Source organism: Scyliorhinus canicula, chromosome 9 (genome assembly GCF_902713615.1).
Source record: "Scyliorhinus canicula chromosome 9, sScyCan1.1, whole genome shotgun sequence".
In the NCBI taxonomy this organism is placed as follows: Eukaryota; Metazoa; Chordata; class Chondrichthyes; order Carcharhiniformes; family Scyliorhinidae; genus Scyliorhinus; species Scyliorhinus canicula.
The window spans coordinates 81771967-81798576 of NC_052154.1; the positions used below are offsets into that span (position 1 = coordinate 81771967).

The following is a 26610-nucleotide window of genomic DNA, read 5'->3' on the forward strand; positions in this document are numbered from 1 at the left end:
GTACCAGCCTCCCAAACAGGCGCCGGAATGTGGCGACAAGGAGCTTTTTGTGGGCAGCACGGTAGCATGGTGGTTAGCATAAATGCTTCACAGTTCCAGGGTCCCAGGTTCAGTTCCCGGCTGGGTCACTGTCTGTGCGGAGTCTGCACGTCCTCCCCGTGTGTGCGTGGGTTTCCTCCGGGTACTCCGGTTTCCTCCCACAGTCCAAAGATGTGCGGGTTAGGTGGATTGGCCATGCTAAATTGCCCGTAGTGTCCTAAAAAGTAAGGTTAAGGTGGGGGGTTGTTGGGTTACAGGTATAGGGTGGATACGTGGGTTTGAGTAGGGTGATCATTGCTCGGCACAACATCGAGGGCCGAAGGGCCTGTTCTGTGCTGTACTGTTCTATGTTCTATGTTTCACAGTAACTTCATTGAAGCCTACTCGTGACAATAAGCGATTTTCATTTCATTTCACATGATGGACTTATTCCTTGTCTTAGTGTTCTCTACTGCAGTGAGGGACAGTATCCACTCTCCCAAGATTGAGGCATAAATATTGGCTAATGCGCTGGGAATAACTCCTCTTGTAATAGTCCCATGGAGCCTTTATGTTCACCTGAGAGCCTCAGTTTAATGATTCATCTGAACAACAGCATCTCCTTCGTTACCACGCTGTCAACCAAAATGTTTGTAGCATTGTTGTGCTGTAGCTCCTTAAACCCACAACCTTTTAGATTTTCATGCTATCAAGTAAGTCACAGCTGACTCTGACAAAAGGATTCTTCTGGGTGTTTTAAAACTTTATAATATTTCTGAACTCAGTTTCTGATGCATCTGACTTCAATCATTGCCAACAATCAGATCCTGGGCTTATGGTCTGCTGCTTCAAATACTCAGGAATGGTATCATGCAGTTCTAAAAGTCAGCAGCACCACTTTTTTCTACTGCTGTTTTTAATGGACAAAAGGTCTATTTTTAAGTGGCATTTCCAACATGTGCTACATTGGAATATAGGCCATGGTTTTGTTTTTATCCCAAGGTTTTTTTTAAAGCAGCCTTTTAGATTTACTTTTGATGCAGTGTCTCATAGTGCATCATCGTTCTTCCTCATTTAAATCCAGTAAAGGGTGCGCAGATAACTTGAATAGCCTACACATCAAGTCCTATGTTCCTATATTTGGTGGGGGGCAGGGGTTACAATGGTATGTGGCGGAGGGGTAGACAGGAAATTGGAGTTGAAACAACAAGAACAAGATCACACAAGATCTTATTGAATGGCAGAGCAGAGTTCAAACAACCAAATGGCCTATTCCTTCTAAGCCCTAAGCTCAATTGCCTATTCCTACTTCTAAGATCTATGTTGCATTAGACAGGCTTTGTACAAACTCTCAGTTGCATTGAGTTCAATGGAAACTCGCTGGAAGCTGAACAGGATATGTTAAAGCATTGCAGTACATCCTGACTTGCTTATGGGCGTGGTAGTCACCACTGTTGTAGATATCACATATGAGACGTAATACGGTAAGGATCCCTGCCTGCTGGCTCCGCCCAGTAAGTGGAGTATAAATGTGTGTGCTCACCGAGCTGCAGCCATTTCAGCAGCAGCTGCAGGAGGCTACACATCTCTGCTTAATAAAGCCTCAATTACACTCTACTCTTGTCTCGTTGATGGGCAAAAGAACTGCCACTCCTGAGTATTAAAGCACACCATAAGGCCAGGATTCCATTCTGTTAGTAATGCAAGCAGTTAAAAGTTCCAATGAAGATCGGAATGGTGTACCAATGTATTATCCTGCTGCCAAGTTGGAGCTTGTTCAACTTTGAGCCCACAAAGCTTTGCTTTGCAGAACAAAGAATCTATTTGTGAGCTACGGGACTATACAAATTAGAAATGCATGTAGATATCAGGCTCCAGGTCAGAAGCATGCAGCATTTTCTTGATGCCTGATTTTAGTTTGGTTTTTCTGGTGTTTGGTATGCCAGGTGTAATCTAGATGCAATGTTTTTTTATACATATGCTATGGCAATAACTTGCAATTATAAAATAATGCATCTTGCATAATGTATTCTGCTAATCTGGTGCTTTGCATCTGGCAATCATTTAACCATGAGACACGGTAAAGAAAGTGCTGTAACTGGGAAGTTTCACTGGTTCTGGCAAGACTCTTGCCGGCTTCTTTCCAATTTTTTTTTTTACTGCTAATGTGCATCTCTTTCCCCCCATTGTACATTCATTCCTTACAGCCGCATTGACTCTCCAATGCCAATGGGAGATTTTTCCAGTAATATAGAATTTTGTTTAATGCGCATCTATCATGCTCCTAACACAATCTTAAAAGAACATAGAGCCTGAAATTTGCATATACAGGACTGAAATACATCGGGATGGCAGGCAAATGTGCATTTTCTGAGACCCGGATAATAAAAATGACCTCCACTCTCGATTGTCCATATATCCAAACTATTAAACGGTGAGCTTTAGAAGTACCAGCCCTACCCTGGTGGTGGATTATTTTTGCTTCACTGGTATAACACATTGCAAAACAACATATTGCTCTTAATTAGTCAGAGGATGTCGTAGGTTCATTGTGTAATTTTGTCATTCCATTGGTCATCTGCCTGTATCTGGGATCCATTATTGACTGTCATTGGGAAATTGTCAGAAGGAATTCCAGTTGGGCTTAGTGTTTGCGGATCATCATCTCTTTAAAACCTGCACTCTTGCATTTTGTTTCGAATTTTGGGATGTTGGGGGTGATGCTCATTGCAGCTAGAATGCACTTTTGATTTGCCTGCTGCTTTAGACCTCACTCTCACAGTAGTATCCTCTTTCCCTGCTCCTTTGGGCAAGCAATCTGCAGGCTACTCTAGAGCCATTTGAATGATAATACATACTGTGCATGATTATTTATTCAGTCTGCCTTCCTTAGGCCACAGACAGCAAATTGTGCTCAAGAAGAGGATAAGAAAAAATGTCTCATACTGTAGAAGCAATGTTGCGAGGTCCTTTGAAACGCCTGAGACAGCAGCCCATGGACAATGATGGAGGCAGCAGCGGTGAGTTGGAATGTTAAACCGCAAGCAGTTTCTTTCCTGAAAATGCTCCCATTCAAGCTTCTGAGCTGTAAAAATTGGATGGAGAGAGTCTTGCATTGTAGTTGAGTTGAAATTTGTTTGGAATGTGAATTATCTGTCCACAACTGGTAGCCTTATGTTTTTTGCCTCTTCTAAGACACCTGCAACATCTGTTTGAACAGCGTCAGCATGTTTGTGAAATTCTTCTGTGTCTCTTTAGAGATTGTGGAATACACCAGTTTGTGTTCAGTTCTAGATTCTATTATTCCTGCCTTAACTGTTCTTTCTTCTATGTTATGTCTATTTGCCTACCCAGCTTTTTACCTTTTCCCTCCGCTATCTTTATTCTGAATTCTTCTTTCTCACATTAAGATTTACCGTTCTCTGAAAATGCCATTGCTCCAGAGTCAATACCCTTGGAATTCAAAACATTCATCCTTTTGCTGTTTGTCGAGTCCCATTTTGCACATGGACATGTGACATTTCATTAACACTGAGTTACATTGCAACTAAAGCCCCAGGCTTCCTCCTTGGGACAGAAGGGCAGCTGGAGTGAGGTGCATAAGCCCTGCTGTCCTGGTGCTGGCACCATGGAGTGTACTCTCCCATGGAGGTCATGCCTTGCACCAGCACAGGGCAGAAGCCAGCACCACTAAGGCCACCACCCTCGCAGTGTTGGCCTGGCTGCCTTGAAGTGCAGGTACGACCTCCTCGGACAGAAGATGTTGGAATTCCTCCAGTCAACCTTGTGATCCGAGGAGTGTTGCGGGCATCCCCTTCATGCAGGATGGCCGAGCCTGGCGGCGCACCATATGACCGCGGCTCATCAAAGCCCTGGCATCCAACTGTCCTCCAAGTGCCAGATCCCTGGGAGGTCTCTGCCTCCGCCTGCTGTGGGTCAGAAAAAGTGGGGTGCTTGCCAGTTTGTGACCCCGAAGCGCCTTTACTGCTAAGTCCACCGAAGTGCTTGTCTCTGCGCTGGTGGTGGGTGTGGCCAAAAGCTATGAAGTGTCTTCCTGGTGCACATCTGAGAATTTCTCTTGAGCTGCTGTCCGGGCTCCTCTTTTGCACCCTGCCAGAAGGTGACTCCAGCCGCTCTATTGTGTGTCTGCAAGAGATTGGAGATGGCATGAGTGTATGGAAGCGGTCTAAGGATATCAAGAGGTAGAACTCGCATTGGTTTCGCAAGGTAGACGATGGGGTCCTCAGTCGCGTCACCTCCCCCCTCTACGAAGGAGCCGTCCTTCCCTCCCCGCAAGCAGGGCGGCTCCCTCATCAAACTCCTTCGGAGTGTCAACTCATCCGCTTGACTGTACTCTCTGCTGGCAGTTGAGAGAGCGTTTCCTGCAAGGGAACAAATGGGGTGTGCAGAGATTGATGAGAACAGTGACTTACCCTGGCTGAACGGAGGCGGTCATTCATTATCTGACTGCACTCCCGACGACCTGTGTAGGGAGTTGGTGTTTACTGGCGCTGCCCATGCTGGGTGGTGACCTTGCTGGAGTGTTGTCTACCAGCCTGAGTGAAGGATCCGGACTCTCACCTCCACCGTGTCCAGCATTCTGGTCAGGTCTTGGTCTCTCAACTTTGGCGTGGTCTTCCTGACAGCCATCTTCTGTTTTGAATTTGAAACAGGTGTTGGTTAGGCATTCAGTGGAGTTCCCCAGTAATTGAAGCATTCAACCTGAAGATGGGCTGGGTGAGTCCAATTCCTTCTGCCGTTGAAGCAGCGTGAAACCAGAGATTTATTTCCGATCTATGTAGGTAAAGAAACAGTGGGGAAAACCACCACCACTGCCGGTGGGCAATACCCAAATTTTCCCACCCAACTTGACACTTGCTAAAATACTTGAAAATTTTGCCCTCGTGTTTATTATTTGTCTATATCTTCTCTCATCTACCATTTTGATGTTGGCTTAATTTCAGAAGCTACACTGTTTTATCCTTGCCCGCCCCTAATTGCCCTCGAGATGGTGGTGGTGACTGCAGGTGGTGTAGCGCTGTTGGGGAGTTCCAAAGTTTTGACCCAGTGACTATTGTTCCATGTCAGATGGTGTATGGTTTGAAGGGGGACTTGCGGCTATTCCCATGCTGCCTGTAACCACCTAGGTGGTAGAGGGCTTAAGGTTTGGAAAGTGCTTTGGGAGGACATTCAGCCCAACTAACTCAAGTGTCCTTGGTGTCTTGCAAAGTAGACAAAATTTTTTGTTAAGGGCTACTGTCTGAAGTGATTTTGTTCTCTGTGAATTTAAGTATACTTGTTGATTTAATTAATTAAATAATTAATTCTGATTTCCAGAACTGCCACTAGATTCTCTAAAGAGGCAGAAGTGTTCTTTCTTGAAAGAAGAAAGAGAAAATGTTAATCCTGTGGAATCTGGTTTTACTACTTCCAAGAAGTTCCGAGCCCTCGAGCATGAGATCAAACCAGATACTCCTGTGGTTCCATCAGTGAAGTCAAGGCTTCGCGGACTGGCTGAACAGCGGAAAGCTTGGGATTCAGATGGTATGACGTATGCCATGCTTTTTTTCAACTTCCTTTCCAAGTTTACAATTTATTTTTTTTTACTGTGAAACTTATTTCCAATTATCTCTGCACTGCGGCCAGTTATAGGTACAGCTTTGTAATGATTAGTAGCCCTCTGTTGTTTTGCCTAATCATGGTGGTGGCAAGTCTAGTTCTTTCCTGAGTCCAATGGCTGTGGTCTGTGCCAGAGTTCAGATGAACTGATTCCACATGGCTCTATACTGAATCTACTGCAGGAACCACCTTCGTCACTGTTTAGTTGTTGATGCACACTTGCTTAAAGGGTGTCTCTGAAGGTTGTTTCTTGGCTATGCTTTGCTGTTCCATTGCATGTGAGTGGACGTGAACAAAACAAATGGGAATGTAAACTTGAATGTTTAGTGACAATCTGTGGGATTTGACCTCTATTTGCAGTTCAAAAATTATTTAAAATAGTCTTGTGATTTATGCATATGACATGTTAAAAGCAGAAGTTAAAATCCTGAGATTGACCTGCATGATCTTGCAAAGAAAATTTTATTTTGATGCTTTGTTGATGGCTTGTTCACACGAGAATTGGTGAGCAGATAACCAAGGACTAATGAGAGCACTTCCAATAAATATTGTTCTGACTCTCAGAATTTTCTCCTGATGTATCTTTGGGAATGAAAAATGAACAAGCCTTTCCAGAAGAAACAACCAATTCTTGGAAGGATGAACTAACCAGACCTGCTATTAAGAAGGTACCTGAATCCTCCTATTTGAATCCTGAGAAAATGTGGCAATTTTTTATCTGAGCTGTGGGGAGGGAATGTAATATATGAACTCATCCAAAGTACTTTTTAAAAATAAATAAATTCTTTTTTATTGGCATTTTCAACATTATGTACATTGACGTTAGTGTTTATTTATTGTACAGTGTAAAGCAAAAAGGCGTTACTTATTTACAGATTGCTGCTGTCTAGTTCGGCATGCCCTTTCACTAAACCCTCCCATCCCCTTGCTATCCTCCGTGGTTGATAAGTGTGGTTCGCCCGTGAGTGGGGTGTGTGTGTTTGGCTTCTGGTCAGGTGTGCTCTGTGCACCACTTTGAACTGCATGAGGCTTCGCTCCAGAGTCTCCACCCTACTTCTGTGCCCCAGTTAGTCCTTCCATTTCCGTCTGATCTTGTCCAGTGGTATTCGAGCTCTGTCCAGTAGCTGTCAGTATATTTTCCCACAGATCCTCCCTCCTTACTGTCCGTGGTCATCAGGTCCTCTAATAGTGTAGTCTCTGGGGTATCCTGTTGTCTCTTTGCGGAGGAAATGTTTTATTTGTAAGTGTCTCATTTCCTTTCCTGTCCTGTCGCTAGTTTGTGCCCTTCGTAGAAGTCCCTGTTGGTGCTCCCCCATCCTGTCTCCATTTTTTTTTGGATGTTGGGAATCTGTGGTTGCTGCAGATGGGGGACATCCCGGTTAGCCCGAAATGTTTGTTAGCTGGCCCCACATTTTCAGTGTGGCCATTACCACTGGGCTCCATGTGTATTTTGCCAAGGGGGATTTGGTGGTAGTTGGGAAGCTTTCACCTTCTTCCCAATCTTCCACTCCTTCTGCAAAATTAACCTTGAGGACATAATCATCTTGCATTCTCTTTCCTTAGTGGCATGGTTTTGTGATATGTAAACATTCAATGCCAATACATCATGTACAAAGGAATGTGATATAGTCTAGTTTGTTTAATAGTGTAGTATCATAATGCTGGATGCGTCAGTTTAATGATTCCTGAGCCTTTCCTATTGTAATAGTCGGCTATTGCATGTTTAACTTCAATGAATGCTAGTTGCTCCCTCGTTTTCTACTCGCTTCTATGTGGGCCAACAAATGAATGGGAACATGAAGGTGTGCTGCAGTGATAAGTGTGAAGACAATCCAATGATGAAGCTACGCAGTTAGTCTTTACATAAACTGTGTGCAGAAATTATTGCTACTTCCTGTACATCTTTATACTCTACCTCTTCCAGCCAAATGCCACACTGTTTTGAAGAATCGGTGCTCCATTTGTTCTGTCAAAATTGCTTTCGTGCTCCAGATCCACGCAGTGGGTACTTACTGAGATTAGCACTCCATCTTCTCGCCTCCTGTTTGTCTGGCTACAAGGATGTTGTGATATTAACTAGGCACATCAATAAGCAACATTAGGCAGTAAATTGAAACTTATTGGATGGAATGCCACACACTTGCGCACAAGATTTTTTTTTTAATCTGATTTTTAAATCATTTTTAGTGTTGGTAAGCACTGTCTTGCCCATCTGTAGGAACCCTAAATTATTGATGGGCCTTTTATTGAATTGCTTTTATTGTAGTACTTTGCAGCTGAAAGTAACTTGTTTGGCCACTTCAGAGGATGATAAAATGTCAAACATTGGTGATGGGAATGGAGCCATGTAAAGACCACATCAGACTGGGGTGATATGTTTCCTACTCTAAACAGTATCCATGAACTAGTTCTTTGACTAAATGTGGAATTTCAGTTGTATTCTCTGGATTATTAATCCAGACATCTCTTATTTTCTGTAGTCCTAGAACAGCTACACTGTTCTATCTATATGGTGATTAGAATCATCACTAAGCATCAGTTGGAAACTTCAGTGTTTATTGAAATCACTTAGAAAGTTGCTGTGAGTATTTCCCATGCTCTGATTTTCTCTTCCGCACCCAACAGATTGCTAATGACTTGTGTGATGACTATCACCTGTATATAATATGAGTAGATCATCAGCCAAATGTGTGTTGCAAGTTATGTTTTACTGATGTAGTTCTAGCATCCGACCAGCAGGTGGTGCAAGTATGCAGGCACGTGACCCGGATGCACCGTGTTCCGGGGCACTGTTAGTAAGGAGTTGATGGCAGTCGCATATTAGACTAGCTCTGTAGTATCTTGGTGTAAGTTAGTATTAGAGCATTACTTCCAACTATATTAATCTTAGACATTATAGTAATTCTTTAGAGTAATGTTGGTAATAAATAGTTTTGTTGTAAAACAAAGTCCTAATGTTCTTTGTGAGCACTGCCACATCAAGATTCAACATCCACATAATCAAAGAACATTACAACTTAATCTCCTTCATCTCCAATTCTATGAAGCCCCACATTTCCCCCTCTGCAGTAAAGCCAAGTCAGAGGAATTTAATCTGGTCCATACTGCCAAACTCTAGCATCACTTACAGTACTGTAGTATGGTTTGAAATTATGTACACCACCAAGATCCCAGAATCAAACCCTGATCAGTTAATGGTTGGAGCACTAGTGTATTTTGGGGAGCTGACCAAGGAGGATGAAATTAACTTCGAAGCTCCAGCTCTGATTATCCAATGATTACTGAAAAATGGTAGCCATGATGTGGAGATGCCGGCGTTGGGCTGGGGTGGGCACAGTAAGAAGTCTTACACCAGGTTAAAGTCCAACAGGTTTGTTTTGAATCGCCAGGTTTCCGAGCGCATTCACCTGAGGAAGGAGCTGTGCTTCGTAAGCTAGTGATTCGAAACAAACCTGTTGGACTTTAATCTGGTGTTCTAAGACTTTTTACTGAAAAATGGTCATTTGATTAAGATCAAGTTGGAATCTGCATTTATTTAAATAGTTTGCCCTTTCTTTAGATTCCTATAGGATTGCTAACCACTTCATAAATGCTGGAGTACTGTATCATTATTTTATGTTGGGGATTCTTTTGGAAGGAATGTGGTGGGGTTAACTGGAGGAGAATTGCAGTACTACTTTGTCTGACCTGTGTGCCACTTGCTTGTTCTATTAACATTACCCAAATTAAATACCTAATGAACAACATATAAACTTTAACTCTGTTAAAACAGGTCAGAAAAGAGACTGAAGAGGGAGCAATCCTAAATTACACAAAAGAGCAAACTACGAAAATCTCAAGTAAGTATAACCTGAATTTGTCTTCAAATACTATAGAAAAATAGAAAAGTTACAGCACAGAAGGAGGCCACTTGGCTCATCTTGTTCACACCAGCCCAGGGACACCTAGGTGCCCTTCGTAATCCTACCTTCCTGCACCTGGCCAATAGCCCTGTAGCTCACAGCACTTGAGGTGACGCGTTTAGGGCCTCTGCCTCCACCACCAACTCGGACAGCGAATTCCAAGCTCTGTGTTTATATTTTTTTTTTAAAGTTCTGGGTAGCGATGGATGTGGAGAAGGCTTTTGATTGGGTGGAGTGGAATTACCTGAGAGGAACTAGGAAGGTTTGGTTTTGATGAGGGCTTTATCGACTCAGCAGGGTGCGGCGGGGCGGCTCTATCAGGCCCCAGTAGCGAGTGTGCGTACGAACCGGCTGAGGTCAGGGTATTTTAAACTAGACCTAGGGACGAGGCAAGGGTGCCCCTCTCCCCATTGCTGTTTGCTCTGGCCATAGAGCCATTGGCCTTGCCATTAAGAGCCTCTGCTATCACTGGTGGGGAGGGTTCAGACTGTGAAAATGACAGTCCTCTCCAGATTTCTGTTTGGCTTTCAGTGCCTCCCCATCTTCATCCCAAAGGCCGCCTTCAAGCGGGTGATTAAGGTTATTTTGGGCTTTGTGTGGGCAGGTAAAACCCCGCAAACTTCTGCAATTACTACTGGGTGGCTAATATAGCCATGATTAGGAAGTTTGGGGGGGGGGGGGTGGTATGGAGACTGTGTCATGCATGGGCATAAGTTTGGGAACACTGATAAAGGCACCTCTTCCGTTCTCACCCACCCGATACTCCACAAGTCCAGTGGTGGTGGCGGCTCTGAGAATCATAGAATTTACAGTGCAGAACAAGGCCATTCGGCCCATCGAGTCTGCACCGGCTCTTTGAAAGAGCACCCTACCCAAGCCCACACCTCCACCCTATCCCAGTAACCCCACCCAACACTGAGGGCAATTTAGCATGGCCAATCCACCTAACCTGCACATCTTTGGACTGTGGGAGGAAACCGAAGCACCCGGAGGAAACCCACGCAAACAAGGGGAGAACGTGCAGACTCCGCACAGACTGTGACCCAAGCCGGGAATCGAACCTGGGACCCTGGAGCTGTGAAGCAATTGTGCTATCCACAATGCTACCGTGCTGCCCGGTAGGCTGGATAGTGGGTTCCGGAGATGGCAAAGGGTGGGAATTAGAAGGATGGAGGATTTATTTATAGACGGGAGCCTCCCCAGCTTGAAAGCTTTAAGGATAAATTGGAATTGCCAGCAGGGAATGGGTTCGGGTATTTGCAGGTGTGAGACTTCCTGAGAAAGCAGGTTCCAGCCTTTCTGCTGCTGCCGCCACCGGAGTTACAGGACAGAGTAGTCTCCAGTACCTGGATGGGAGAGGGGAAGGTATCGGATATTTGCCAGGAGCTCTCGGAGGTGGGGGAAAGTCCGGTGGAAGAGCTTAAGGGCAAGTGGGAGGACGAGTTAGGAGGAGTGATAGAGGCAGGTCTGTGGGCGACTGCCCAAAGCAAGGTTAATACATCCTCATCATGTGCCAGATTTAGCCTGATATAATTTAAGGTAGTCCACCAGGCACACATGACAGTGGCCCGAATGAGCACGTTTTTCGGGGTAGAGGATAAGTGTGCGAGGTGCCGGAAGCCCAGCAAATCATGTCCACATGTTTTGGGCATGCCCAAAGCTTGAGGGTTTTGGCAGGGTTTTGCTAAAGCAATGTCCATGGTACTAAAGACACGGGTGGTGCAGAGTCTGGAGGTGGCGATCTTTGGAGTGTCGGAAGAGCCGGGAGTTCAGAGGGTGAAAGAGGCCGACGTATTGGCCTTTGCCTCCCTGGCAGCCTGGAGACAGATCTTATTAATGTAGAGGGACTCCAAGGCCCCCCCCCCCCCCCCCGAGTGTAGAGACCTGGATTAGTGACATGGCTGGGTTTCTCAGTCTCGAAGATAAAGTTTGCCTTAAGGGGGTCAATGGTTGGGTTCACCCGGAAGTGGCAGCCGTTCATCGACTTTCTTGGGGAAAATTAAAATGTCAGCAGAAGTAGTATTCGGAGGGAGGGAGAGGACCGGATTTTTGTTTATGGTTGGGGTGTGTGAAGATTGGGATGGGGGTGGAAATGTTTATTGTACCATGGTGATGTCATTGTTATTATTCAAAAAACTTTCAAATACCTTAATAAAAATATTTTTAAAAAAAGTTATTTTCATGTCCCCTCTACCTTTTTCTGGTAATGACTGCAAAACAATTGTTGTTTGTCGTGAAAACCTATCTGGTTCACCAATGTCCTTTTAGGGAAGGAAATATGCCATTCTTACCTGGTCTGACCTACATGTGACTCCAGATCCATCCACAGCAATTAATGCTGGCACAGCCTGCGATGCCCACATCCCATGACTGAATAAAAAAAAAGAACTGAATTACATTAAAGGGCAGCACGGTATCATTGTTGAAAGCACAATGGCTTCACAGCTCCAGGGTCCCAGGTTCGATTCCGGCTTGCGTCACTGTCTGTGCGGAGTCTGCACATCCTCCCCGTGTGTGCGTGGGTTTCCTCCGTGTGCTCCGGTTTCCTCCCACAGTCCAAAGATATGCAGGTTAGGTGGATTGGCCATGATAAATTGCCCTTGGTGTCCAAAATTGCCCTTAGTGTTGGGTGGGGTTACTGGGTTATTGAGATAGGGTGGAGGTGTTGAACTTGGGTAGGTTGCTCTTTCCAAGAGCCGGTGTAGACTCGATGGGCCGAATGGCCTCCTTCTGCACTGTAAATTCTATGACCTTCACCGTCTGCCATTTTATCTCATGGCCCTGATTCTAGAATTCTCCACCAGGGAAACCATTTTATCCTGTCCATTCTATCTCTTTCCTCCTCGTCATTTTGTACACCTTAGTTAAGTCACCCCATAGCCTTCTTTGTTCCATGGAAAATAACCCTAAACTATTAAATCTCCTTGAGGCTACACTTTCTAGCCCTGGCACCATTCTTGTAAACCTCTGCTGCACTCTCAGAGCAATTACGCCCTTCCTGTAGTCTAGTGACCAGAATTGCGCACACTACTCCAATTGTGGCCTCACAAGTGTTTTATACAGTTCCAACTTTATCCCACACCCTGCCAATGAAGAAGGGAATTCCATGTGCTTTCTTTACAGCCTTGTCTACTTGAACTGCTGCCTTTAGGGACATATGTACTTCTACACCAAGTTCTCTCAGTTCATCTACCACCTTAGTATATTCCTAATTATAGTGTACTCTGTATACCTGTTTGACCTCACTTCTCTATGTTAAATTCCATCTGCCACTTTATCGCCCAGTCCATCTATATCATTTTGGAGATTATAGTTATCCTCTACACTGTCCACCACTCCGCCAATCACCCCCCCCCCCCCCCCCCCCCCCCCCACGTTCTTGTCCAAATTGTTAATATATAACACAAAACAGTAAGAGTCTCAACACTGAGCCCTGTGGAACACCACTTTAAATAACTTTCCAAATGCAAAGGAAGCCATTGACAATTATCCTTTGTTTCCAGTTACTAAGCCAACTTTTTATCCAGCCTTTCTATGTGACAGTTAATCAATCCTAACTCTCGGGATTGATTCTACTAAGTTGCCCACCACCGATGTAAGACTAACTAACTGATCTATAATTGCTTGACATTTCCTTCAATCCCTTTTTAAACAATGGAACCTCGTTTGCATTTAGTCCTCCGGTACTTCCCCTGTATCTAGTGGAGGTTTGGAAAATCCTCCCTTGAGCATCTACTGTCTCCTCCCTGACCTTCAGTTATCTCAAACAATCAATTTTGCCCTGGCGACTTATTAACTTTAAAGGATTCCAACCCTTTTAGTACTTTCTCTCTCTTTATGATTATCCCATCCGATATCTGTACTCCTCCTGGACTACTATATCTGCATCATCCATTTCCTTAGTAAACACTGAGACAAAATATTGATTTATAGCACTTCCCAGAGCTCCTCCATCTACACACCAGTTCCTTTCAGCTCTTGATAGATTCCACAACCGTTTACCATTAATATATTGGTATAACACCTTCAGGTTTTCTTTAACTTTATTCATGCCCCCTCTTTGATTTCCTTTTCAACTCCGTCCTTGCACTATGTACCATCATAGAATCCTTACAGTGCCGAAGGAGGCCATTTGGCTCATTGAGTCTGCACCAACCCTCCGAAAGAGTTCTGCCTAAACCCTGTAGCAACGTGCATTGATCATGGCTAATCCACCTAACCTGCATGTCTTTGGGCTGTGGGAGGAGACCAGAGCACCTATAATTCCTAACTGAATCCAAAATACTCTGCTAGATTACTCCGTCTTGGGTCACTCATTCAGAACCAGTGTGCAGACGATGAGCCATAACAATTTTGTATTGTAACAATGGAATTGGGGATCAATCAATTCACGGAAAAATGCATCTGTCTCATGTTATGTAGACAGAATGAACAATTGGGTGAACTCTGGGAGGGAGCAAGAAACTGTCGACTTAAAAGTCATTGTTCATTTGGGAATGAACTCTGAGGAAGTGAACATGTACCAGTTCAGGCATGTCCTTCTCATTATTACGATCCTGGACCAGATCCCACCAGTTGTACGAATGCTGGACAGTACCCCAATATTTAGACTGAGGAAAGCATACTTTGCTCCGAGAATGATTTCCCGCACAAATAGAGAGATCTTCAAACAAACTTCATTACTACTTTAACGTCAAGAGAAATCGATGCTTAACAAAATGAAACAATCCTAATGGCTAGCTTTATCTTCCCCTCAAACAACACCCATCTCAGTACAAAATCTAATTTGAAATACAGTCAGCAGACTCGGGAGTGCTTGCTGTAAGCAGATTCCTTGGATAAACCACTTGGAAAAAGAGATCCTCAGGAACCAGCTGCAGATTTTTGCCTGCCTCAACTACTGTTTAAACTGCCAGCCCTGGAAATTGCTCCTATCCTATTCGTGAGTTTTAACTCGCTGTCTTGAGATCAGCTGCTTCTGGTCTGCGCCCAGTTATGCGGATAGGATGGGGGTGTGGGCCGTGGTAGGGTGCTCTTTTGGAGGGTCAGTGCAGACTCAATGGGTCCCATGGCCTCCTTGTGCACTAAGGCTTTTATGATTCTAAAATTCAAACTTGAGCTTGATAAGTGGCACGGTACCACTCAAAACACACAACCATTCACATCACATACTAGGAATCATATCTCCAATAGATAATGTAACTATATCCCCATAATATTCTTTTTTTTAAAAAATAATTTTTATTGGAATTTTTTATAGAAAATATAAAAATATAACAACAAGTATAGCAACAAGCAGTAATATGCAACTAACAGCCCCATAACACCCACAATTTCCCCCCCCCCATACCGTAACATCACATGTATCACACTCCCCCTCTCTCTTCTTTTCCCCCCCCCCCAACAAGAGAACTTAACCATAAATTAAAATTAAATAAATCAAATTTAAATAAAATAAGCAAACATAATAAACCCCCTGCTGCTACTGTCCCAGTACCCTATCATTGAGCCAGAAAGTCGAGGAAAGGTTGCCACCGTTTAAAGAACCCTTGCACCGATCCTCTCAGGGCGAATTTAACCTTCTCAAGCTTAATGAAGCCCGCCATGTCATTGATCCAGGTCTCCACGCTTGGGGGCCTCGCGTCCTTCCACTGTAGAAAATCCTTCGCCGGGCTACTGGGACGCAAAGGCCAGCACACCGGCCTCTTTCGCCTCCTGCACTCCCGGCTCTACCCCAACCCCAAAGATCGCGAGTCCCCATCCTGGCTTGACCCTGGATCCCACCACCCTTGACACCGTCCTCGCCACCCCCTTCCAGAACTCCTCCAATGCTGGGCATGCCCAGAACATATGGGCATGGTTCGCTGGACTCCCCGAGCACCTGACACACCTGTCTTCACCCCCAAAGAACCTACTCATCCTCGTCCCAGTCATGTGGGCCCTATGCAGCACCTTGAATTGGATGAGGCTAAGCCGCGCACATGAGGAGGAAGAATTTACCCTCTCCAGGGCATCAGCCCATGTCCCGTCTTCGATCTGTTCCCCCAGTTCCCCCTCCCACTTCGTTTTCAGCTCCTCTACTGACGCCTCTTCCCTCTCTTGCATAAGCTTGTAGATATCGGATATCTTCCCCTCCCTGACCCAGACCCCCGAGAGCACCCTGTCACTCACCCCCCCCCCCCCCCCCCCCCCTTGCGGGGAGCGCAGGGAATCCCTCCACCTGCTGTCTAGCAAATGCCTTTACCTGCAGATATCTAAACATGTTTCCCGGCGGGAGCCCAAATTTCTCCTCCAACTCCCCCAGGCTCGCAAACCTTCCGTCGATAAACAGGTCCCTCAGCTGTCTAATGCCCGCTCTATACCATCCCCGAAATTCCCCGTCCATGTTTCCCGGGACGAACCTATGGTTCCCCCCTAACGGAGCCTCCATCGAGCCCCCCACTTCTCCTCTATGTCGCCTCCACTGCCCCCAAATCTTGAGGGTAGCTGCCACCACCGGACTCGTGGTATACCTCGTGGGAGGGAGTGGCCACGGCGCCGTTACCAGGGCCCCCAGGCTTGCATCCCCACAGGACGCTCTCTCCATCCGTTTCCATGCTGCCCCCTCCCCCGCCATCACCCACTTACGCACCATCAACACGTTGGTCGCCCAGTAGTACCCTGAGAGGTTGGGCAACGCCCCCCCCCCCCCCCCCCCCATCTCTACTCCGCTCTAAGAAGACCCTCTTCACCCTCTGGGTGTCATGCGCCCAAACAAATCCCATGATGCTGCTGGTCACCCTTTTAAAAAAGGCCCTAGGGATAAAGATGGGCAAGCACTGGAAGAGGAACAAGAACTCTGCCAGCGATAGCGGCACCATGTCCCACCTTTTTAAATTCCTCCTCCATCTGTTCCACTAGTCTGGTGAAGTTAAGCTTACGAAGAGCCCCCCAACTCCTGGCCACCTGCCCCCCCAGGTACCTGAAACTCTTCACAGCCCTCCTGAAGGGGAGCCTCCCAATTCCCTCCTCCTGATCTCCCGAATGCACTACAAATACCTCGCTCTTTCCTAAGTTCAGCTTATAGCCCAAGAAGCCCCCAAATTCCGCTAACAGCTCCATCACCCCCGGCATTCCCCCCCTCTGGGTCCGCCACATATAACAGCAGGTCGTCCGCATTCAGCGATACCCGGTGCTCCTACCCACCCCGCAACAGACGATGTCGCGGGCAAAGCCCCCCCTCCCACGCCTCATTGAAAGTTCGCACCAGCAGGGGACCCACCAGGTCCACATATTTTTTGTAAAATTCTGCCGGGAACCCGTCCGGCCCCGGGGCCTTACCTGACTGCATTTGCCCGATCCCCCTGACTAGCTCCTCCAACTCTATCGCCGCCCCCAGCCCCTCTACCAGCCTCTCTTGAACCCTTGGGAAACATAGCCTGTTCATGAAGCTCTCCATCCCCTCTCTCCCCCTCGGAGGTTCCGACCGGTACAATCCCTCGTAAAAGTCCCTAAAGACCCCGTTTACTTCTGTCCCCTTCTGCACTACATTTCCACCCCCATCCTTCACTCCCCCAATTTCCCTAGCCGCATCTCGCCTACGGAGCTGATGCGCCAACATCCTGCTCGCCTTCTCTCCATACTCTTATACCGCGCCCTGCGCCCTCCTCCACTGTGTCTCCGCCTTTCTGGTGGTCAACAAGTCAAAATTGGCCTGCAACCTGCGCCGTTCTCCCAGCAACCCTTCCTCCGCATATCTCCTGTCCACCTCCAGAAGCTCTCCCACCAGCCTCTCCCTCCTTCCTCTCCCTCCTTTCCCTGTGGGCCCGGATGGAGATCAGCTCCCCCCGGATCACTGCTTTCAGAGCCTCCCGGACCATCCCCACCTGGACCTCCCCCGTATCGTTGGTATCCAGATACCCCTCAATGCTTCTCCGAACCCTCTTACACAGCTCCTCCGCCAGCATCCCCACATCCAGGCACCAGAGCGGGCGCTGGTCCCGTGCCTCCCCCATCTCCAGATCAACCCAGTGCGGGGCATGGTCCGAAATCGCTATGGCCGAATACTCGGCATCCTGCACCCTCGGGATCAATTCCCTGCTCAGGCCAAAAAAGTCTATCCGGGAATAAACCCTATGGACGTGAGAGAAAAAGGAATACTCCCGCGCTCTCGGTCTCCCAAACCTCCAGGGATCCACCCCTCCCATCTGGTCCATGTATCCCCTCAGGACTTTGGCCGCCGCCGGTCTCCTACCTGTCCTTGAACTGGACCGGTCCAGTGTAGGATCCAGCACTGTGTTAAAATCTCCCCCCATGATCAGGCCCCCTGCCTCCAGGTCCGCGATGCGGCCCAACAATCGCCTCATGAAGCCAGCATCATCCCAATTCGGGGCATATACGTTCACCAGCACCACCTTCTCTCCCTGCAGCCTACCCCTCATCATGATGTATCTGCCCTCCTTGTCCGACACCACCTCGGCCGCCTCAAACGCCACCCTCTTCCCCACTAGAATCGCCACCCCCCGGTTCTTCGCATCCAATCCTGAATGATAAACCTGCCCCACCCACCCATTCCTCAGACAGACCTGGTCCGCCACCTTCAGGTGGGTCTCCTGGAGCATAGCCACGTCTGCCTTCAACCCCCTTAAATGGGAGAACACCCTGGTTCTCTTAACCGGCCCGTTCAGCCCCCTCACGTTCCAGGTAATCAGCCGGATCAGAGGGCAACCCGACCCCCTCCCCCGCCGACTAGCCATAGCTTGGCAGATGTTCGCCCCAGGCCAGCACACCCCGCTCGACCCGTTCCCCATGGCGATAGCGCCTCTCCTCTTCCACGGCCCCCATCAGCTCCTTCCTAGTCGTTCCAGCAGCAACCCGGTATCCCCCTCTCTTCCCCCCCCACCCCTCCCAGGCTAAGACCCCTCCTAGCCGCGACGCACCCTCCATGGTACTTCCGTGAGTCAGCTGACTTCTGCTGACCCCGGCAGCTCCCGCCAAAACCTATCCCCTCCCGGCTTGGGGTCATCCCCCTCTTGCCACACCTCCTTGGCATTGCTGCAGCGTGGGGAAAAAAGACCCGTAGAGGCCCCGCCCCCACCGCAAACTCCACCCCCCCTGCCCCGCAGCGCGGGAAACCAGAGGAAAGCCCGCGCTTTCACATTGCCACACCCCACCCTTCTGACGCAGTTCCCCAAAATCCAGTTTCCCCTCAATCCCCAGCCCCGTACAGAAGAGAACATATAGAACACAAACCCCAACACTCCCCACCTAACCCACAATCATGCCCAACAAACAAACCCACCCGTAACCAGAGCAAACAGAAAACCAGCATACATAACACGCATGTCGAAGTTGAAAAAGTTGAAACAGTTGGAACAAAACAGCCACAGCGGGAACAACGGCGGCCAAAGTATGTCCCCAGGCCCTAGTTCGAGTCCAGCTTCTCCGCCTATACAAAGGCCCACGCCTCCTCTGGGGACTCGAAGTAATGGTGCCGGTCCTTGTATGTCACCCACAGGCGCGCAGGCTGCAGCATTCCAAACCTGACCTGCTTAGCATGAAGCACCGCCTTCGTCCGGTTGAACCCGGCCCGCCGCTTAGCCACCTCCGCACTCCAGTCCTGGTAGATCCTCACTACCGAATTCTCCCATTTACTGCTCCTCTCTTTCTTGGCCCAGCGCAGAACACACTCCCGGTCACTGAATCGGTGGAACCGCACCAGCACCGCCCTCAGGGCTCACCTGCCTTGGGCCTCCTGGCCATCACTCTGTACGCTCCCTCGAGCTCCAGGGGCAAATGGAAGGACCCCGCTCCCATCAACGAGCTCAACATCGTGGTCACATACGCCGGGAGATCCGACCCCTCCAGCCCCTCCGCCAGGCCCAGGATCCTCAGATTCTTTCGCCTCGTGCGAACGTCCAGCTCCTCCAAGCGGTCCTGCCACTTTTTATGAAGTGCCTCGTGCAACTCCACTTTCCCAGCGAGGACCACGGCCTCCTCCTCTCTTTCAACGGCCTGCCGCTGCAACTCCCGAATAGACTCCTCCTGTGCTGCCTGGGTCCCAAGCAGCTTGGTCGTAGTTGCATTCATGGAGTCCAGCAGCTCCCTTTTTTTGGGGGAGTTACTGCAGCCTTTTTCACCATGTAGTGTGGGGCAAGTTCTTCCAGGCACCTTCCCCCACCAGGATGCGTAGAAACAGCACCGTTTGGGGCCCTCAAAACGGCTCAAAAGTCCCTAAATAGCAGGAGTGCTGGCCGCCATTTTGTTTTTCTTCCCCCGTTTTTTTGGGGCAGTTACTGCAGCCTTTTTCTTCTTCCCACTCTGGGTGAGCACCATATAGTGTGGGATAAGTTCTTCCAGGCACCTTCCCCCACCGGGATGCGTAGAAACAGCGCCGTTTGGGGCCCTCGAAACGGCCCAAAAGTCCCTAAATAGCGCGAGCTGCCGAACGTGCGGCTTAGCTCCGCAAAGCCGCAACCGGAAGTCTCATCCCCATAATATTCAATGGCATGACCATCACTGAAACTCCCACCATAAATATGCTGGAAGTTCGCATTGACCAGAAACGTAAATGGAACAAATACATCAATATTGTGGGAGCAGATTTAATGGGCTGGAATTTTTGTGATGAGTAACCCAGCCACTGCTCCCTATCTACAAAGCATAAGTCAGGAGAGTAGTGGAATACTCTCCGCTTATCTGGATGAAAGCAGTTTCAATAATACTTCAACTCAACACCATCCATAAACAGCCTCCTTGATTGCCCCATACGCAATCTTTAAAAATTCTCTGCCTCCAGCATTGATGTACCTTCACCAGTACCCGTGACCTCTACCACTGAAAAGAGCAATGCCAGTAGGTTCTTGGGAGTGCTACCACCTGCAAATTCAATAAGGGATCTCAGCAGATGATTCCTATTCCAGAAATTATGGAAGTCTTCAATTGTTGCTCTTGTGCAATGACTCTCGTACCAAATACATGAATCTGTAAACACATGGACAAATGTGCTTAAAAGTGCATTTGCATGTACGCTACTTCTCCGGCATCTCTTTGTTGACTGGTATTCTCCACTGCAAAGAGTTTTCCACAAAAAACAAAATGACGACTTCCCAAATCTCAGCACCTGAGGCCAACCAGAAATGGAAACTTGGCTTAGTTGATGATATGCTGGTGGGATTACATGTGTAAACATATCAGTGACTCACTCTTTTCAGGTTGTCATGTGAGCGTACCTTTAAAAAATGGATGTTTAAGCAATGCACCTTTAAGAAATGACGCAGCTCATATTACTGAAGTGACGTCCGAGGGTGGGGGTAGCTGAGTTGAGCTCACTTCGGCTTTTAGTTTCAGTTTGAGAGAGCAGCTGAAAAGTGCCTGGCTGGTTTGCTGAGAGCTGCATGGAGGAAAAGAGCTTGGGTGTGTCTGTGTTTGCAGTGAGCTGGATCTGTGGTGATCTCTGCCATGAAAGACTATCTTTGAATCATTTGGGTGATTTAAACTCAATAGTAATGTCTTTAACCTGATGTGTTTCTCTTTAAAGGTGTTAAGTCTTATGGAGGTTTGAAGGAACGTTTTGAGGGATTATTTAGTTTTGTATTATTTTCGGGGTTATCTTTGAAGTAAGGGATGGTAAATGATACAATGTTTATTTAAAAGGTTAAGTTGAATTCATGGAATAAACATTGTTTTGTGTTTAAAAACCCACGTGTCCATAATTCTACTACCACACCTGGAGACCAAGACGTGTGCTTCAAAAGCAACAATACATTAAAGGGAGAGAATGGTTGAACTCCATGATACATTTTGGGGTTCTGAAAACACCGCTCCCATAACGAGGTACCATTCTCTAAGAAGGCATTGATGACCAAGGACTTCCATGTTGGTCCATGGCTATGTGTGACAAAGCACTGCAGTGGTTTGCCATTATCTTCTGCAGGTTCTGGCTAACCACAGGACTCTTTTTCTTCCACTTGCCATAAGTATTTTGGAAGGATTTGCTTGTTGATAACCTGTTTGACCATGTTATGAATGCCCTTGAAGTGGCTGAGTTTTACAGCACGATGGGGTTTGAACCTGCAACTTCCGGCTTCGAGACACTATCCACTGCCACATGACTTCCTTGTCTGGGTTTCTTTTTGTGTGAAGTGCTTTTGAGCTTCTGTGTGAAAGCATCTTAAATTACTTGTGCAATACTGGTTTTGGATGATCAGTTCACAGAAGCTGTGTTAAGGGCAGCACGGTAGCATGGTGGTTAGCATAAATGCTTCACAGCTCCAGGGTCCCAGGTTCGATTCCCAGCTGGGTCACTGTCTGTGTGGAGTCTGCACGTCCTCCCCGTGTGTGTGTGTGGGTTTCCTCCGGGTGCTCCGGTTTCCTCCCACAGTCCAAAGATGTGCGGGTTAGGTGGATTGGCCATGCTAAATTGCCCATAGTGTCCTAAAAAGTAAGGTTAAGGGGGGGTGGGTTGTTGGGTTACGGGTATAGGGTGGATACGTGGGTTTGAGTGGGGTGATCATTGCTCGGCACAACATCGAAGGGCCTGTTCTGTGCTGTACTGTTCTATGTAAGCTGCTAACCGTCCTGCATCAGAATGTGGCTAGGTCTTGAGTTGCAGAGAGATTTTCTGAAGTTACTGTGTGCAGCTGCTGACTTTTGATTCCACGAGTTCTTCTTTTCATAAGTTTGTCTTGTTCAGCATGGTTATAAATACTCACAGTTGATCTTGTTTCTTTTTAAACTAGGTGTGGCTGTGCAGTTGGTCCGAGAGAGATTTGAAGAAATGAATCATGAGAAACAGAACCAGGAAGGAATAGCAAGCTGCTCTAAAATCACTGCAATAACTCCAAGTACGAAGGCCATTCAAGAAATGTTGCTTTGTGAATCTACTCCCAGTAAATCTCATGTCATCCAGATGAAAAAGGTAAACTGCACCCACGTGAAAGATGAACAGATCATTGAAAAAATTAGGAGCAGGTGTAGACTATTCGCCCCCTCAAACCTGCTCCACCAGACTTCTGAGACGTAAATTTGGGTGATTCTGATACTATGGATATTGCATGTATTATTATTTTAAATATAACATAGATCTTGGCACTCTTTCATGCTTTGGGGCCTGATTCATGCAGGAAGGCTGCTGGAGTTGGGCCAGGGGAAGTGAATGGCAAAGATGTGCATTTTTAGCAAGTATCTTTATGGTTCTGAGGAATGAAGCAAAACCGATTGTGGTGGCTTAAAGTATGGTTAGGTGAATCAATAGTTCAAAAGAAACGAGTATATTACAGCTGAAGCAATGTGAATGAGCAAAACCATGAAGCAAGAAATGTTGCAGAATTAGGTGAGGAGTTTTGTATATTTGAAGAATTCTGATTTAGTGCAAGTCATCAAGGTGATAGTTGAATGGCACTGTGTATTGGGACCTTTTCTAATAGTGAGGTAGGGAAGGAATAGTTCAGGATGAGCGTTTGGGTGGAGTTAAGGAACAGAGCATTAGGGAAAATCTGATCTGGAAGTGAGAAAGATCTAAGGGTTTCAGTTTAGTTTTAGACAGTGGAGTTTTAGAAATTCTACGTACATGGGTGCCCTTGGTGACAATCTATAAATGACATTAAAAGGAGGTTCAGAGCCAAACGAAAAAAGTGTTGGAGCGTGGATGAAATGAGGGCTTGACTCTTTTTTGTTTTGTTTTTTTGCAAGAAGCCACGTGAGTGCTTTGACCAGATTCATCCAAAGTCTGGACAAAATGGAAACCTGCCTGCAGGGATCATTGAGCCTCGAGTTAGTGAGAAATTCTGGAATCTGGGAGGATTGGATTGGTTCGAAACGATAAAGCGACCAAAGATACACTTTAAGGAATGGATTTTTGATAAGGTCCCAAGTGGCAGATTGACCACAAAGTGAAAGCCATAGAATCCAAGGCAAAAGTGTCAGTTTGGATCCAAAAGTGGCTCTGAGGCAGGAATCAAAGGTTAATAATGGCTGGTGGATGTTGGGAAGTTCTTTCCAGTGGTATCCCACTGTGTTCAAAACGAGGTTCCTTGCTTTTTGTGATACACGTCAATGCTTTGCCATTGTGTTTCCAAACAATACAAAATTGACCATGTGTTGATTTAAGAATGTTGTAGATTGCAGAAAGATAAGTGGCAAATCGAGTTCAATCTGGAGGAATGAAGTAACACATTTGATAGATAGCAAAGGAGTACACTAAAGGTTAGGATACTGATAAGCTTAGAGGACCAGAGGGACCTTGGAATGCCTGTCCGCAGACCCCCTCAAAGTAGATGGATAAGATAATTAAAATACATGTCTTTATTGGCAAGAAAGAATATAAAAGCTGAGCAGTTATGTTGAAAGTGCACAAAATAGTTTCCCCACAGCTGGAGTACTATGCAGTTCTTTTTTTTTAAATAATTTTTATTGAAAGAGTTTTCCATACAAACATTTACCCCTACTAATTTTTAAATTATTTACAGCACGATCCTCTAGGCGAATATCCCTCCCTCGCCCGCCCTCTCGCGCGCACCAGTCCTCCCCCCCCCCCCCCCCCCCCCCCCCCCCCCCAACCACAACTTAACAAACAAGGCAGCCTACAGTTTCAGACATGAGCAGACTTGCCCGCGTTACAGTCGTGCATGTCCCCCCACGACCATTGCTGCCCCCCCCCCCCCCCCCCCCCCCCCCCCCCGGGTTGCTGCTGCCACGACCCCGAACGTCTATCTCTGATCTAAAAGTCAAGGAAAGGTTGCCACCGCCTGGAGAATCCCTGTACCGACCCTCTCAGGGCAAATTTGATCCTTTCCAGCTGAATATAGCTAGCCATATCGTTAATCCAAGTTTCAACGCTTGGAGGCCTCGCGTCCTTCCATTGAATTAATATCCTTCGTCGAGCCACTAGGGACGCAAAGGCCAGTATTCCGGCCTCCCTAGCCTCCTGTACCCCCGGTTCTACCCCGACCCCAAAGATCGCAAGCCCCCATCCTGGTTTGACCCTGGACCCCACCACCTTCGACACCGTCCTTGCCACCCCCTTCCAGAACCCTTCCAGCACCGGACATGCCCAGAACATATGCACATGGTTCGCTGGGCTTCCCAGACATCTGACACACCTGTCCTCACCCCCAAAGAACCGGCTCATCCTTGTCCCCGTCATGTGAGCTCTATGCAGCACCTTAAATTGAATGAGGCTCAGCCTCGCACACGAGGAGGAAGAATTGACCTTCTCCAGTGCATCCGCCCACGTCCCGTCTTCTATCTGCTCTCCCAGCTCCCCTTCCCACTTGGCTTTCAGCTCCTCCCCTGATGCTTCTTCCGCCTCCTGCATTATCTTGTAGATGTCTGATATCTTCCCCCCTCCGACCCAGACCCCCGAGAGCACCCTATCACTCGCCCCCTTACTGGGGAGCAGGGGGAACCCCTCCACCTGCCGCCTAGCAAATGCCTTCACTTGTAAATATCTGAACATGTTTCCCGGGGGGAGCTCAAACTTCTCCTCCAGCCCTCCCAGGCTCGCAAACCTCCCCTCTATAAACAGGTCCTTCAGCTGCCGTATGCCCACCCTGTACCAGCTCTGAAATCCCCCGTCGATGTTCCCCGGGATGAATCGATGGTTCCCTCTTATTGGCGCCGCCAACAGACCTCCCATTTCCCCCCTGTGTCGCCTCCACTGCCCCCATATCTTGAGGGTGGCCGCCACCACCGGGCTCGTGGTGTACCTCGTGGGGGGGAGCGGCCATGGTGCCGTTATACTATGCAGTTCTGATCACTGCACAATTAGAAAGACTTGGTTGTGCTATAAGAATTATAACGGAAATTTGAGTATGTTGCCTGACTGGAGAATTTTAATTGAGGAAAGATTGGATAGGCTAGGATTAATTTTTATTAAAATGAATTGGAGGGGAGACCTAATTCAAGTGTACAAAATTAAGGTGATTGAATAGTAAATTGAAGGACCTACTACCTTTGATCCAGTGGACATACATTTGGTACGAGTTCAGAGGTTTAGAGTGGATTTGAGGAAAAATTATTTCAATAATGTGTTGAAAACGTACTACCAGAGTACAGTTAGAAACCCACAACATTTGAACACTATTTGGATATGCGCCAGAAGTGCAGTAACCTACAATGTGTCACCATATCTTGCGCTGGTATACAGTCAATTCCAGCCCCACATGTCCGGAGTTGCAGTAAAGGTGAAATTAGATTTTATTTAAAATACCTGAGGTCCTTGGCTGAGCCCAATAAACTGCAGTCATCAAGTTTGTAACTTTTTACTACCAGTAACCTTTTATGTACAGTATTATAATTAAATTGACAAAATATAACTGACTATCTAATACCCTTTCCAAACCTTGCCTTTCTAACTACCCCCACTCTTCTATAGACACACACACAGCACAGCACAAAGGTTATAAAAATAATGGGGAAGAAAAGGATCTTTGCAATGGGATAGCTCGCAGTAATTTCTTTTCCTTCTAAGCTTGAGATGGTTGTCTACTTTTTTTAGATCCTGGATAGGTTTATAACAAAGATGTGCTAGGCACTTGCTTGTTTTAGAACAATAAAGCAGTGATTTCTTTTCAAGCCTGAGAGAAAGCAACGTCTGATCACTTCTAGCCAAGTTCTCCCAAAGCATCATGCAGGAACCAATCTCTCTTTCTAAAAATATTTTTATTAAGGTATATGAAAATTTAATAAAAATAACATTAACAATAACATCAACATGGTGTAATAAACATCCCCCCCTTTGGAATTCTGCTTCTGCTGACATTTTAATTTTCCCCGAGAAAGTCGACTGGAACGGCTGCTACCTCCGTGTGAACCCGACCATTGACCCTCTTAAGGCGAACTTTATCTTCTCCTCCAGGCTGAGAAATGTCACTAACCCAGATCTCTACACTCGGGGACTTTGCGTCCCTCCACATTATCAAGATCCATCTCCGGGCTACCAGGGAGACAAAGGCCGAGATGTCTGCCTCTTTCGCCCCCTTAACTCCCGGCTCTTTCGACACTCCAAAGATCGCTACCTCCGGACTCGGCACCACCTATGTTTTTAGCACCGTGGGCATTGCCTTAGCAAAACCCTGCCAAAACCCTCTAA

The 26610-nt window shown here is 47.0% G+C and overlaps 1 protein-coding gene across 9 annotated transcripts in view; it reads left to right on the forward strand.

Moving 5' to 3' along the window:
* Window positions 1-26610, forward strand: part of LOC119971478 (anillin-like) — a 170516-nt gene that overhangs the window by 63390 nt on the left and 80516 nt on the right. For all 9 annotated transcript variants that reach the window (XM_038807050.1, XM_038807049.1, XM_038807057.1 and 6 more), the window contains exons 2-6: window positions 2912-3038; window positions 5356-5562; window positions 6202-6305; window positions 9410-9476; window positions 22259-22437. In XM_038807050.1, coding sequence (XP_038662978.1) covers window positions 2954-3038; window positions 5356-5562; window positions 6202-6305; window positions 9410-9476; window positions 22259-22437 — 642 coding nt within the window. In that variant the 5' untranslated portion in view covers window positions 2912-2953. The remainder of the gene's footprint in view (window positions 1-2911; window positions 3039-5355; window positions 5563-6201; window positions 6306-9409; window positions 9477-22258; window positions 22438-26610) is intronic.